At 49.7% G+C, this 13,909-nt stretch overlaps 2 protein-coding genes across 2 annotated transcripts; both read left to right on the top strand.

Moving 5' to 3' along the window:
* Positions 1-4,608: 4,608 nt before the first annotated feature.
* Positions 4,609-7,328, top strand: LOC127771665 (NAC domain-containing protein 7-like). Its single transcript, XM_052297591.1, has 4 exons — positions 4,609-5,084; positions 5,896-6,108; positions 6,216-6,487; positions 6,561-7,328. Exons 2-4 carry the CDS (start codon positions 5,949-5,951, stop codon positions 7,122-7,124), a joined length of 996 nt encoding a protein of 331 aa, XP_052153551.1. The 5' UTR covers positions 4,609-5,084; positions 5,896-5,948; the 3' UTR covers positions 7,125-7,328.
* Positions 7,329-11,160: 3,832 nt separating this feature from the next.
* On the top strand, positions 11,161-13,909 carry LOC127771666 (protein YABBY 5). The gene is made up of 7 exons (XM_052297592.1): positions 11,161-11,620; positions 11,743-11,916; positions 11,998-12,187; positions 12,891-12,939; positions 13,054-13,129; positions 13,253-13,327; positions 13,444-13,909. The coding sequence occupies exons 1-7, from the start codon at positions 11,489-11,491 to the stop codon at positions 13,531-13,533; spliced, it is 786 nt and encodes a 261-aa protein (XP_052153552.1). The 5' UTR covers positions 11,161-11,488; the 3' UTR covers positions 13,534-13,909.

Below are 13,909 nucleotides of genomic sequence, written 5' to 3'. Positions count from 1 at the left end.
AATTAGCTTGGATGTGACACGTGCGACACAAGGTAAGCATTTGGTAAAATAAAAACACGTACTCCCTCCGTCCCGAAAAGGAGGTCGTTTTAGCGCTGAAGCAATATCCCGCAAAGAGTGTCGCTGGGAGCCTGTCTTCGTAGTTCAGACCTACTCTGCCCCAGCTCAGCTAGTCTGACGTTCTGCCACATCACTCACCGCTCTCTCACCCCAAACCAACAGACATGAAGGTGTAGTACTAGTACTAGTAATGATAGAAGTATAGGGGCCATACAGGTTATTTTTACACTGTCTTGATACTCTCACCAGAAGCTAGAACGTCAAGTTTAAAGAGACTGAGGGAGTATATCCGTGTTCGACCGTGTCGATCTCACTCTTGGATTTTTGTGATCGGAGAGCAATGATTCTGAGAACGAGAGGCACAATATGCTTCCACAGGGTGTGTTTAGTTCACGTCAAAATTGGAAGTTTGGTTGAAATTAAAACGATGTGACGAAAAAGTTGGAAGTTCGACCCGAGTTAAGTTCCAAACTTTTTCTTCAAACTTTCAACTTTTTCATCGTATCAAAACTTTCCTACACACACAAACTTCTAACTTTTCTGTTACATCGTTCCAATTTTAACTAAACTTCCAATTTTAACGTGACTTAAACACACCCTCAGCCACAATCGAAAATTTGCGATATGCCCTAAAATATCAGTATCCATGTAACACAGATACTGTCGTAGTAGGAATAGCTTTTGCCCTCTCGTGGCTTCTGCACTGTACGTCGTCATGAACTGATGGGTCATGATCGAGCTGCTATATAGTCAAGTGATCAATAATGACCATCTGCTCGTTAGATGCAGGGTAGCGGTCTGCTGTCTGCATCACACTGCCTCTCTATTCTCCGGCAGTCTGGCTGCACAGGGTGGCCACCACCGTCAGAAAACACAAAATCGCAAAAGCAACCCAGTGTACTGATGTTCATTCCAATGGTATCGCGTCATTGGTGGAGATGAAGTGAGAAATCTGCAAAGTTACCACCGTCCACCGTATCCGTATGTGCATCTTTTACAGTTGCCCATCAGCCCATGTATGTAACCCCTGCTATGGAGTATTTCGTATCGCATACCATCCAATATTTCGGTAGTCGGTCGGTGGGCTGAGGCGCCGCACTCGCGTAGCCATGATGGTGTACGTACGTATGCGCGCGTGGACGAGTGCGCGGTGGGGCCCGACGAGTATTGGCCAGCCCGCAACGTCCCATTGGCTCGTCTCCCCCATACCGCAACCAGTTAGGTGACGCCACGTCGGACGCAGCTGAAAGGGTCGTGGTGCCGGGCCGACATGGGCCGACCAAACGCAGCTGATTTGCCGCTCGGTTTGGGCTTTCCGGCCGTCATTTAGCTTAACAACCTACTACGTCCCCCGTCATTCGGGGAGACGCAAATCTATCTCTTTCACGGTTTCACCGCCTATCACGACGCCATTTTATCCGGGGGGAAATAAACTGAGATGATTGGCGTGCAACTTACTGAACGACCGATCTGAATTCAGAGGAAGAAATGTGGAGAAAGTAGAGCGCGTTTGCAAGTGCCGCGCGCACTGGGGGCCGGCCGCACCGCCTACCTGAACCTGAACCTGTTTCCTGGCCCCGGCAAATTTTCAGAATGGAAAGGCCAACTGCCTGGCGAATGATGCCATCTGTCATGTCGAATTGTTGATGCTTGTATGCAGCAGAGACATGATGTGTGCGGTTAAAAGGTGCCGAGCCCACGTCCACACTGGAATACTGGGCAGGCCCCAGGGGGTTTCGATTTTGATAAGACCAGCAGGAATTCATCCATGATGGAACTCTGCAAACAGTGTCTCACATGCACATCTCTCGCTTCATCGGGATGGTCATGGTCTATATAGAAAAGTGACGGTGCAACTGGTTTCGAGTGTACAGTTCAAGCAAGAATTAGCAGGTGAATTGCAGAGGCTTTATTCCATTTGCCTCACGCTTGCCTGTCCCCTTTTCGTCGTAACTGTATGTTACCAGTCAGATGCCATTGTTTCACTGTAAAAAGTATAGCCAGTTGACAAGTGTTATGGCACCTATCAATTACATGCGACTCAAATAGTTATAGAAAAAATTGAAAAAAATTAGTAACATCAATACTAACTCTCAAGACGCTCTTCAGTCGTAAGAAGAGAGAGACCAATGGCTGGTTCACTTGACTGAGGTGTTAAGCCGGTCGGACTTGACTGAGGTTAACGCGCAACCAGTCCTATATATTACAGTTATCACCCATTTTACCCATGATAAATTCATCACATAACTGTTAAGCTAAAACTGATTAAAGACCAGTGACGTCGGCATCTAGCAAAGATGATGCACCAGATGGCGTATAGTCCTTTTGCTTCACTTCTCCCCCAAAGATACACCAGAACCAGTTGCAATACGGTCCACCCAAAATATAAACATCCGAGAATGCATCGCCATCCAAGCAAAAGCACCGGCCGGTATCTATTATATCCACTTGTTCTGTTCTTTGTGTATTCCCAAAGGCTACGGCCTACGAGCTCCCCGGTGCAACGGCGTCTGCTCCGGCCTGACGTCGCTGTCGGCCTCACTGGCCGGACGCGTGTCGATCACTAAAAGCTCCGGCAAATACAAGGCCGAGACGATGAGACGATAAGGTCTCTTTGATTTAAAGGAAAAACATAGAAATTTTAGATGATTTTAATCTTATAGGAAAATTTCTTATGAAGCCCTTTGAAACAAAGGATTGGATTATCCAATCCTTTGAAATTCCTATGGAATGGACAATCCTATAGAGATTTTGGACGAAATTTAGCAAGAGCTTCAACCTCTTGCTAATTTTCCTTTGAGTCTATCTCTCTCATCCAGTTCCTGTGTTTTTTCCGTGGTTCAATCAAACGGTCATTCCTATGTTTTTTATGCGTTTTGCATTCCTCTGTTTTACACTTACATTTCTATCAAAATCCTACGCTTTTCCTATTCCTATATTTTCTCAATCCTGCGATTCAAAGGAGCCCTTAAGTTTGAGGAGATGTACAGATCCAAGCAGGTTGCAGAATCTGTTGCATACACGCGCACGTGAAGTACGTGCGTTGCACAATGCGACTGATCGTTTGCAGAGAGATGAAAATGCGCATGTGTAAATTGATCTCAATTAGCAGCAAACAAGGCCGGGAAAGCTATACATCAGCTAGCTACCTTTCATTTTTGCGTGCGGAGAAAGGGCGTGCGTATCACACTGTGGACCACATGCAACTCGGATCCTGGACTGTGCATGCATGCTATTGATCACTGCTGCTTGCAAGGGGCTTACTACCAAAATTGTGTACTATGATCTGCGGCTGCCCGGTTGGTTTGCACGCTTGCTACAGTTCACTTGTTATTGTCAGCCATCGATCTGATAGCCATCCTATTTCCAGCTCAGATGGGATTTTTAAATCAGTCCAAGAGGACGAATGTTTCTTCACAAACTCGCAATTTCCAGATAAGGTATCAATGACCTTATGCATATGCACGGCGAGTGTGGAGCCCTTGGTCCAACCGGCGAGAGCACCGAAATAAATTAAGAAAGGATAATACTCCCATAGAGATAAAGTAGGGATGGCTAATGATCAGTTCGAGCCCACGCCGGACACCAGCCGCCGCTGCCTGCTTGCACAGCATCTCCGGTCGGTCCCCATTCCGCACAGTTAACTTCATTGGTTCTACTTGCCTAGTTGCATCAAATTTTCTCTGCACATGCTAATCTGCTTTTAATCAGGTTTAACATAGATCACTCCTTGGCACTTCAGTACCTCATATATCACTCCCATATACTATGTACGTAGGTACGGATGCAGTACTAAAGTCTAAACTTAGCTACTAATATCTGCAGTACTAAGGTTCAGCAAAAAAAGTTTTACTTAATTATGCAGCAGAGAAGCAAAGGTGCAAATTAATTATCAGAAAACCCATGCATCAGTCTGGAGTTCTTGGAGTTCTAACATATGTAGCCCACTAGGCCTGTAGCCCTGGTCCTGTCCAAATGTGACGTGTCTTGAAAGGCTTGAGATCCTTTTGTCCCCGTTTCAGTAAGGATGACATGAGTAGCATATTTTTGGCTTGTGTGGCACTGGATCTGTTTCCATTTGGAGGAGGGTCGCCATCGAAAATATACTTAGGTCGGTCGAGAAACGGGGTCCAGCCGTGGCCGTCTTGAGAGCGACCATCCAGGAGCAAACAAACGCAACTAGAAGCTATAGGCGGCTATCTAGCTAGCTACCTGCGAAGAGCACATATGGCCGAATCCTTAGAAAGCCAGATAGCGAACACGACCAACCGAAGAGAGTTACATATAGACAGACTTAACCGCATGCATGATCAAACCTACACACACTAAGCTAACACACATTTACAGTCATGCATGAGGGTAAAAACGCAACGACCGACCGCGCTTGATGCGTCACCATGATTACCTGGCTTTCTGGGCCAGACACGCCGGTGCTCGTTTTCAGTTGGGGTCGATCAAATGTTACCATTTCAGACGAGAGAAAGGTTTACACCCACTCTATCTGTGAATTTTTCAGATGAGGAAAGGTGGCAACTAGCGCTGGCCGGTGTCCACCACTGCTAGTCTCTGCTGCTACATAAGCTGCACGCGGCAGTGGAAGCTCCGTTTCGGGGGGTGAGGCTGAGCGTGATCGGAGGGAGCTAGCTAGGGGTCGCTGTCGTTGGCGGGTGCGGGGAGGTGGCGGTTACGGCGAAGAAGGCCAATAGAAAAACGCGGGGCTCCGCCGCGTCGCTCTCCGGCCGCGGTGCTCCTGGATTGTAGCCAGCCTTGGCCCGCAATCCGTCCGCGCTTTCCGGCCGCGTCCCCTTCCCCTGCCCTCCGCGCGCGCCACCCACCTCGGTCGCGCCCAGGCCATCACCACCACCGCGCGCGGGATATATAGACCCCGCCGCGGCCTCGTCCCTCCTCTTGCGATCGATATAGCTGCTCCATCCGTTTGAAGGCTGGCTGCTGCTGGCCGAGGGAGGCGCTGCATGCTGCTGCAAGCTACGAAGCAGTAGCAATTGCAGGCGCGCGCGCACAAGGTAAGAGACGGCTCGTCCATTTCCAACCCGTGGTTTTCTGCTTGATCGATGATGCTAGCTTGTTTTGCCTTTTGTTTGTTTACCGCGCACTGTGCGCGCGTGCTGAACTGGGGTACGTGCTGCGTGATTAGCGATGTCTTTCTTCCGTCTTCGTGGGTACAAGGTTCGCGAGTCCCTAGGGCCTAGGTGTGTGCAGTGTGCTTTGTCGGATAGGACGGCGAGCAACTTTAGCTCTCCCTAGTTTGCGCTCGGTTTGTTTAGCTGAGCAACTTGAACTCGATGCTCCTGTCCTCCTCTATCTCGTCTTCTTTTTCACACAAACCGGCAAAGGTTTCATCATGGATGCATAAATGGAAGTGGAAGCAAGGATACACCTCCTGTTGATCAAGCTAGTCTTCTATAGGAGTGCAGAAGAGCGAGAATCAGCCTCTGGTCAGAGAAACTTCACTGGATGAATTTCCGATTCATCTTCCTACAAAAAGAAAGAAACTCCTCAGAATCGTTAGATAGACCAGCCTCTGGTCAGAGAAACTTCACTGGATGAATTTCCGATTCATCTTCCTACAAAAAGAAAGAAACTCCTCAGAATCGTTAGAGAGACCAGGTGCAAACCGATCGAATGCTTTCTCAATTAAGAAAAGGAGTATTTCCTGTGAGATTTCCTGATTCTAGCTAGTACTAGTAGACATGAGCTAACGAGAAGTTGGATGCTATATGTTCAAATTCTTCCTTGGAATTCGTTACACATGCATATATGCATCGTTATCAAACTAGCCTGTAACTGAAATATAGCTTCTTATCGTGCATGCAGTTCATATTAACTTGCTACCAGTTCGGGAGCTATACTTTGATCCGCGGAAGAAGATGGACGCATTCTCCCATGTCCCGCCAGGTTTTCGTTTCCACCCTACTGACGAGGAACTCGTGGATTACTACCTTAGGAAGAAGGTAGCACTGAAGAAGATAGACTTGGACGTCATAAAAGATATTGATCTGTACAAAATTGAGCCTTGGGACCTACAAGGTAATCACAATTTACTCCACTTATTCTACAAGCTTGCTGCTTATCTCTAACCCTGTAATATCATAACTAGCTAATTAATCGACATCTCCAAAATGATGCTCAAACAGAACAATGCAAGATTGGAAACGAGGAGCAGAACGAGTGGTACTTCTTCAGCCACAAGGACAAGAAGTACCCGACGGGCACACGCACCAACAGGGCGACCACTGCCGGCTTTTGGAAGGCCACCGGGAGGGACAAGCCGATCTATGTCAAGAACTGCCTTGTTGGGATGAGGAAGACATTGGTTTTCTACAGGGGCCGGGCTCCCAACGGACAGAAGTCGGACTGGATCATGCACGAGTATCGCTTGGAGACCAACGAATACGGAGCTCCCCAAGTAAGTTTGTGTACTAGTGCATGCATGCTACCGAGGATTCAGACTTCAGACACCTAACATGCTCCATGTTCAGGAGGAAGGATGGGTGGTCTGCAGGGTGTTCAAGAAGCGAGTCGCGACGGTGCAAAGGGCGGCCGGCGACGGCGGCGACTCACCTTTCTGGTTCAACGAGCACGTCGCGTTCATGGCGCCGGCGCCAGGCCTCGACTCGCCGTACCATGGCCACCGCCAGAGCCACCCTTGCAAGCTGGAGGTAGAGTATCACCACCACCTCCTTCCTCAGGAGGCGGCGCCGTTCATGCACCTCCCAAGGCTGGAGAGCCCCAAGCTACCGGCCGCCGACATCATTGGCGCCACCGCAGCGTCGTCCGCTCTCCAGCCGTGCGGCCACACGACGGCGCAGCAGCTGCAGCTGCAGATCGAGCCGGTCTACGTGACGGCCGATGCGTCGGCAGCAGATTGGAGGGATCTTGACAAGCTGGTGGCGTCTCAGTTCGGCCACGGCGACTCGACTGCGAAGGAGCCCAGTTACTGCAATCCGGTGCAGGTGTTTCAGGTCGAGGGGAAGCAGGAGGATAGCTTGGATTACGTGTCCACGTCTGCCTCCTGCGGAGGGGAGGAGGATTTGTGGAAATAGCCGCGTGAATGATGCAAAACACATACTAACATATACGCCATTGTATACAGCCTAATAACATTGCGGTGTGATTTGATACAGTGTATAAATAGCTAGCATTGTCATGGTAATTACCAACTGCCCATCTATATATACTAATAAAGTATAACCGAAGTGGTTATACATGCATGCATGATTAATTAATTTGCCATCAAATCTTCCGTGTTTGAACTGTGAAGTCCGTAAGGAGTTACTTAAAGGTTCATGACGAAAAAAATTGTCAGCTGTAAGCCTGTAACAAGTGGCTGCCTGATAGACAGCAGTCTATTATCCGTATTACGGAGTTATAAGGACTACATGTCGAATTCGCTATTTCTCTTTGATATATACGGCTATACGCACGTGCACCTGAATTTTCTGTGATGGGAAGTTTACCGGCAGAGACGAGCTAGAGAATATTACCATACGGTCCATACCGAAGAAAGAAAATATTTAAACCTGATCACAAACCTGAAGAAAAAAAAAAGAATACTACTACGCCTGAACAAACCTAATTATTATTCCGTCTATGTAACTATGTACCTGAGATTTCTAAAACCCCTCGGAATCCACTAATGTAGGATAAAGCAAATCATATAACGACAGATAAAGAAAGAAAAACAAACTGCAGTACGTGTAGGAGCGTTTTGATCTAAACCTCTCACAGGAGACGCGTCGAGTGCTTCAGCCTTCAGTACGAGTTGGCCGTGGGGGAAGAGCGGGGGCGGAGAGATCAGAAAGCCCGGCGGCCGTCGCGGCTTCGTTATCTTTGGCGAAGCGGAGGGATGGGCACACGGCGGCGGAGTGCCGCGCTCACGAGTCGCATTCCCCTTGCGGTCGATCGAGCTCGTCGAAGGTCGAACCCGTGTACGGGGAGGAGTCCTAGGCGGAGAAGGAAAGGGGACGACCCAGGCAGGCGTTGGACTGGGGCGTGGCCTGCTTAGCGAGTGAAATGCGATTTTGGGCTGGCTCATAAGTTTGGGCCGTTGTAACAAATTTTAGGTTATAGGGCCTGAAATCAGGAAAAGGAGAGTGCAAAGTTTGGGTCCAAAGCATCGGCCTGGACAACAATCTACCTCTTGGTCGTGGATGGGCAATGTACAGTTTCGTCAGTTCAGTGTCCAGCACTCCTGTCCCAATTGTGAATTCAAGTGAACATACAAATTCTGACCGTTGACCTCGTGGGTGGTATTCTTTTGTGCACTCTTTTTTTACCCTTCCTTTCGAACGTTGCTGGAATACTGTTGCTAGCCTTTTCTCTGTGCCTTCGACTTTTTTTTTTACCGCTGTTAAAGTTGCTAGGCTAGGCACACGTTACAACTTGCAAAAGGAGGTCTAGATACTCCGGGGCCTTCTGTAGGTCTGTTAGCCGCTGTTCTAGCTAGCTTGGTCTGTTAGCCGCTGTTCTAGCTAGCTTGGTCTCTGCCATCGCCTTCTGTAAGACAGCACGTTTACAGTTACAGCAGGCTCTATATTGCATGTCTCTGTTTTCGTGTTTCGCGGATCGTGTTCTAGGCGTGTGTACTGATCGAGTTGGTAGCCATGCAACATCGATCGGATCAATCTGGCGGCTGGGTTTTGTCTCAATCTGAGACCGGTTCCTATGCACAAAGTAAGATTTTTCGGACGCACTAGTAGCACGTTAACCGCATTATAACACTCATGTACGTTTTTATCCGCTGAATCATGCGTAAAGCTAGCTATAAGTTGACCTAGATAATGAGGGCGGGCTACGCATACAAGTATGTGCATGGCACTTTGGTGCTTGCTTTTTAGCGGATCCTCACGCACATTTCCTATAGCTATACCTAGTTCCGCGGCTCTGCACACTGCATGCGTCGACAGCGTCGTTACCGGCCTGTAAACCAAGCAGCTACTCCCTATTCTTCGATCGGAGCATGCAGCATAGGCTACACAGGGAGAGAATTTCTATATTCACATACCGAAAGTCCACCCCCTCAGATCCGTCTTTCCATTCGCAGGATCTTAAGCTTGGCAGCGCAGCAGCCACTGTATTTTCGCGACGCCAAAGGCCGCGCTCACATGTCACATGGCAATTGGCAAGAGTGAAACGGAGACGAAAGCGAGCGAGCAGCACTGCACAAGCCTGCAGGCTGCAGCTCGATCGGCGTAACGGGGGAGGGCCATGTGCGTGAGATGCCGGCACACTCGCACCTGAGCTAAAGGGACGCGAGGCCGCTAGCTGCATGCAGATTTTACCACGATGATTGATTAGCTAGCTAAACCGGCAAGCACCCCCTGTGCAATCGTGCCCCCTGACACGCGAGCAACGACATGCAGCAATAGACACTTTGGTCATTTGGATGAGCTGGTCCCGGGCGGGTGCGTGCTTACCTTTGCCTATCCCATTTCTCCCCTTGCGCTTTGGCCTGTTCGGCTGCGCACTGTGCTTCATCTTTGGGTTACACCGGCTACGGAACAGTAGTACGTCCTACTTCCTGCGTAGTTACGGGACCATGCATGCGCAGTTTTTTTTTTCCCCTCCTTACTACTATATGTATTTTAGGTTTTGGGAGGAGGGGGGCAGACACTGAGCAACGAGGCACGCATTGACACCGACACAGGGATCGAATCTCCAAGGCGTGCAGCTTGCTCAGGCAAAGGACGACGGATTACACATATGTTTTACTCTACATTGGAGGCCGGAGGAGGGAAATCAATTCACCAGGTAGCTTTGCTATGTAGCCTGCACAAGTGCAGATTCAGTTATTATGGCATGCTGAATTTTGCCTGAGCGTCCAGTCCTGAGGCCTCGCAGAGGCGCTAAGTAGCAACAAAACTGAAGAGGCCGGGCTAAGCTAGAGACGACGTACGCCCCACCACCAAAGCAGAAGATCGACCAGAGACCTCGAATAACCCAAAACAGCACGCGAAATCTCGATTGGTTCATTCTCCTGCGGACAAGCTGTAATGATGCAGCCAGTATTTTGACAGGGAAGCCCTACCATGCGGCTGACAAATCACGTCCTCGTTTCAAAACAGAAGAGGGCCGGAACACTGGGGGTTACAAGTGATGGACCTGGTGCTAAAGAAGATGAGTGGAACACTGAGATAGGTAAAAATAAAAATGCCAAAGGAGAACGCTGTGATTAACAGTGCTAACTGTTCAGGAAGGGGATAAGGTGATCCATATATATACGTGTTCTCCAGCGAGCTAGCTTAGAGCCTTAGCTATCTGTCCAATCCGAGTGCCTGTGACTATGGACGGAATGTAACGACCACGCCGAGCTATACAAAGATTAGACACAGTGATGGTCTGTTTGATGGGCAACCGATGAGATGATCCCTGCAAAGGTTACGCCCCATCGCGAGCGACTGAAAATAGCACTGTGGCACTGCGCCGAACGCGTCGAATTGCGACCAGACCAGGGCCAGAGCAGACCACATCATGGAACAGGGCGCCAGGTGGGCCGGCCTACACAACACCGAGCCGCGAGGCCCACCCATATGCATCCCCCGTCCCCGCCCGCTGCTCGGCGAAGCTCTCTCAGCATCAGCCTCTGTCTGCACCCCGATCCCCACCACTCGTCCTGCACCCCTCTGCCCGCTTTTCAGACGGAACAGTCCCAAGATGCTAGCTACCGGCTACTGTCGCAGCCACTGTTCCCAGTCGAGAGCGAGAGAGAAAGAGAGAGAGAGAGAGTGTGTGTGTGTACTGGACGCTTGGCTTTGTTGCCCCCCTCGCGTTTCCCAATCTGCCCCCGGGGCGCAGTGGCCTGTGGCCTGGCCTGATCAACAGTGGAGCCTGCTGCGTCCATTCACCCAAGGGCCAAGGCTAGCAGCAGCTCAGGCTCAGCTGATGCGTTGCCTTGCTCTCTTTGTCGCTGTCACGGCTGGGGTCGCGAAGAGGGAAAGAAAAAAACACACTCGTCCTCTCTCCCCGGCCAGCCAGCCGGCCGGCCATTATTTGCGTCCCGGGCTTTCAAATCAGAAGCAACAACAGATCCGAGGCTTTCTCGAATCGGGCAAGGTCCATCAAAGCATCAAATCCATCAGGAGCTAGTAGCAGCGAGCCACTCTCACTCACGTACCCATCAAATCAAGAGAAACCGCCTCAAACCTCACCTCACCCTCACCTCATCACATCAACGGAAATACTATCACATCCAGACCAGAGGGGGACCAAATAAGCCGGTGCCACCCATATATATACCCCCTCCGATCCCTCCCTCTTCCTCCCCCCATCCGCTAGCTTCATCTCCACTAGTCTCATCCCTCCTTCTCCCTCTCCTCGTTGAACACCGCACTATCAAATCACCCAGCTGAAAGCCAAGACCGCGCGCGCCGGCCGGCCGGGCAGGGATCACCTAGCTAGGATACGCGCCATGATGTCGTCGGCGCCGGAGACGTTCTCGCTGGACCACCTCTCGCAGCATCAGCAGCAGCAGCCGCCGCCGCTCGCCGAGCAGGAGCAGCTCTGCTACGTGCACTGCAACTTCTGCGACACCATCCTCGCGGTACGTACATGCGCGCTTGTTCCCTCGCCGGGCGCCGTTGATCTGTCCGGCCGTAATAGCTAACTATAGCTCCGGACTCCGGTACGTCCCTTGAATAAAGCCTCGTTCCGTTGCATTTGCAGGTGGGCGTGCCGTGTAGCAGCCTGTTCAAGACGGTCACCGTGCGGTGCGGCCACTGCGCCAACCTGCTCTCCGTCAACCTCCGCGGCCTCCTGCTCCCGGCCGCCGCCTCCACCGCCAACCAGCTCCCCTTCGGCCAGGCTCTCCTCTCCCCCACCTCACCGCACGGCCTCCTTGTACGTAACAACGATCTATTTCTACTTAGCTTTTGCTCACTGCGCCGGCCGGCCGGATGCTTAATCATTTTCGGCTTGCAGGATGAGGTGCCGTCGTTCCAAGCGCCGGCGAGCCTAATGACCGAACAGGCGAGTCCCAACGTGAGCAGCATCACGAGCAGCAACAGCAGCTGTGCTAACAACGCGCCGGCGACGTCGATGGCGTCGGCGGCCAACAAGGCTACCCAGCGAGAGCCGCAGCAGCCGAAGAACGCGCCGTCAGCCAACAGGAGTAAGTGCCTCACTTCTCCCACATTCCTTCGCCTTCTCCTCCTCGATCCTCCGGCAACGCTGTGTATAGCTAGGAGAGAACTCCAGAAGCTGGCTATAGATAGCTGCGTGCGCGTGCGCTGCAGTAGCACACACTGTTCTTGGTGGCACGAATACAGCATGCTCCTCTTTGAGCTTCTCCTTTTGAGAGTTCTTTTCGATGGTCAATGAAGTTTTCGAACAAGTGGAAGGGGGTCGAATAGTTTTCACATCAGCTCAATAGTGCCTTTTGTCCGTGGAGGAATTCTTCCCAAATCCCGACGTTAATTATGCACAGTGCAAAGATAGGTAAGATCACTTGAGTCTTGACAAAACAAAAAATCAATAAAAAAATAGGAAGAGGGGTTAAGGAAAAGGGAACAGAACACGTACAGATCAAATGGAAAACTATTCTAAACTCCAGATCGAATACTGCTTCAAACAGACAGAACGTAACGTGGCAACCAGTCCCTAATTTGTTCTGTGAGCTCACAGGGAGCAACATTAATGGTCAGGTTGCACATGCGAACTAATAATGTACATATGGTCTTTCAACTGATCTAGCCTTGTTGCGTCCGTGCTGCTTCGGTCTTTGAACTGCAGCAGTGCTGCAGTAGTGTCATCAAAGTACGCTGTTATTCTGTTAACCAAGTAATTATGTTCTGCTCATTGTTGTGATTCTGCAGCTTCAGAGAAGCGGCAGAGGGTTCCCTCGGCATACAACCGATTCATCAAGTGAGTAATCATCGATAATGGTTCACATCGTTTAACTTTGGTTTCCTCTTTTAATTACATCATCTGACAAAAACTACTCGTGCTTCACTCCGTTTATGACACGTATAATATCAGAGATGAGATACAACGCATCAAGGCAAGCAATCCGGACATCACCCACAGGGAGGCTTTCAGCGCTGCTGCCAAGAACGTACAAAATCTCCCCGTTTAATTTCTTGATAAAAAAAACATGCATGTGATGTGTGCAGCATACTCCACTGTATATATAAACCAAATTCGTATTTACTCTGTCTCATCTTTGTGCATGCACCAGTGGGCCCATTTCCCACACATCCATTTTGGCCTGATGCCGGACCAGGGCCTGAAGAAGACCGGCATACAAAGCCAGGTAAAGAGTAAAGACGGACCCTAAAATCTAAACCCTAATTCTATTGGTGGAGAATCGATGTCAATGGATGAATATAAAACCGAGACTTAATTATAGTATTTTTTGTGCTTTTATAGGACGGAGCTGGGGAATGCATGCTCTTCAAGGACGGTCTCTACGCTGCAGCAGCCACAGCAGCATCTAGCATGGGTGTCACTCCATTCTAACGCCTCAGATCAATGCACGATCTGGCTTAAAAAAAACTTTGTGTCCCACCCTGTAGTTAGGGTCCTGCATGTCTCGATCTCCAGATATGATCTCCGGTTGCTTGTTAACTGAAATGTTCCTCTATATATGGACGATCATGGCACCATATGCATGGCATCTTGGCATGCATCGATCGTATCTAAGTCCTTATCTATGTGTAATTCTAGTTTTCTCAGTTTCTTCATGTATTTTCCCCTTAATTTTTCCTATTCCTATTCGCCTGTACAGAGGCTGCTAGCTGTGCGTGCTGCCTCTTATATATCTTATGGACATAACTAGATCGATTTGGTTTAATTACCAGGTGATCATTTGAAATCAAATCGTCTGATTCTTTTA

Source organism: Oryza glaberrima, chromosome 4 (genome assembly GCF_000147395.1).
Source record: "Oryza glaberrima chromosome 4, OglaRS2, whole genome shotgun sequence".
In the NCBI taxonomy this organism is placed as follows: domain Eukaryota; kingdom Viridiplantae; phylum Streptophyta; class Magnoliopsida; order Poales; family Poaceae; genus Oryza; species Oryza glaberrima.
Note: the sequence above shows the minus strand (reverse complement) of the source record. Positions and strands in the feature narration are given on the sequence as shown.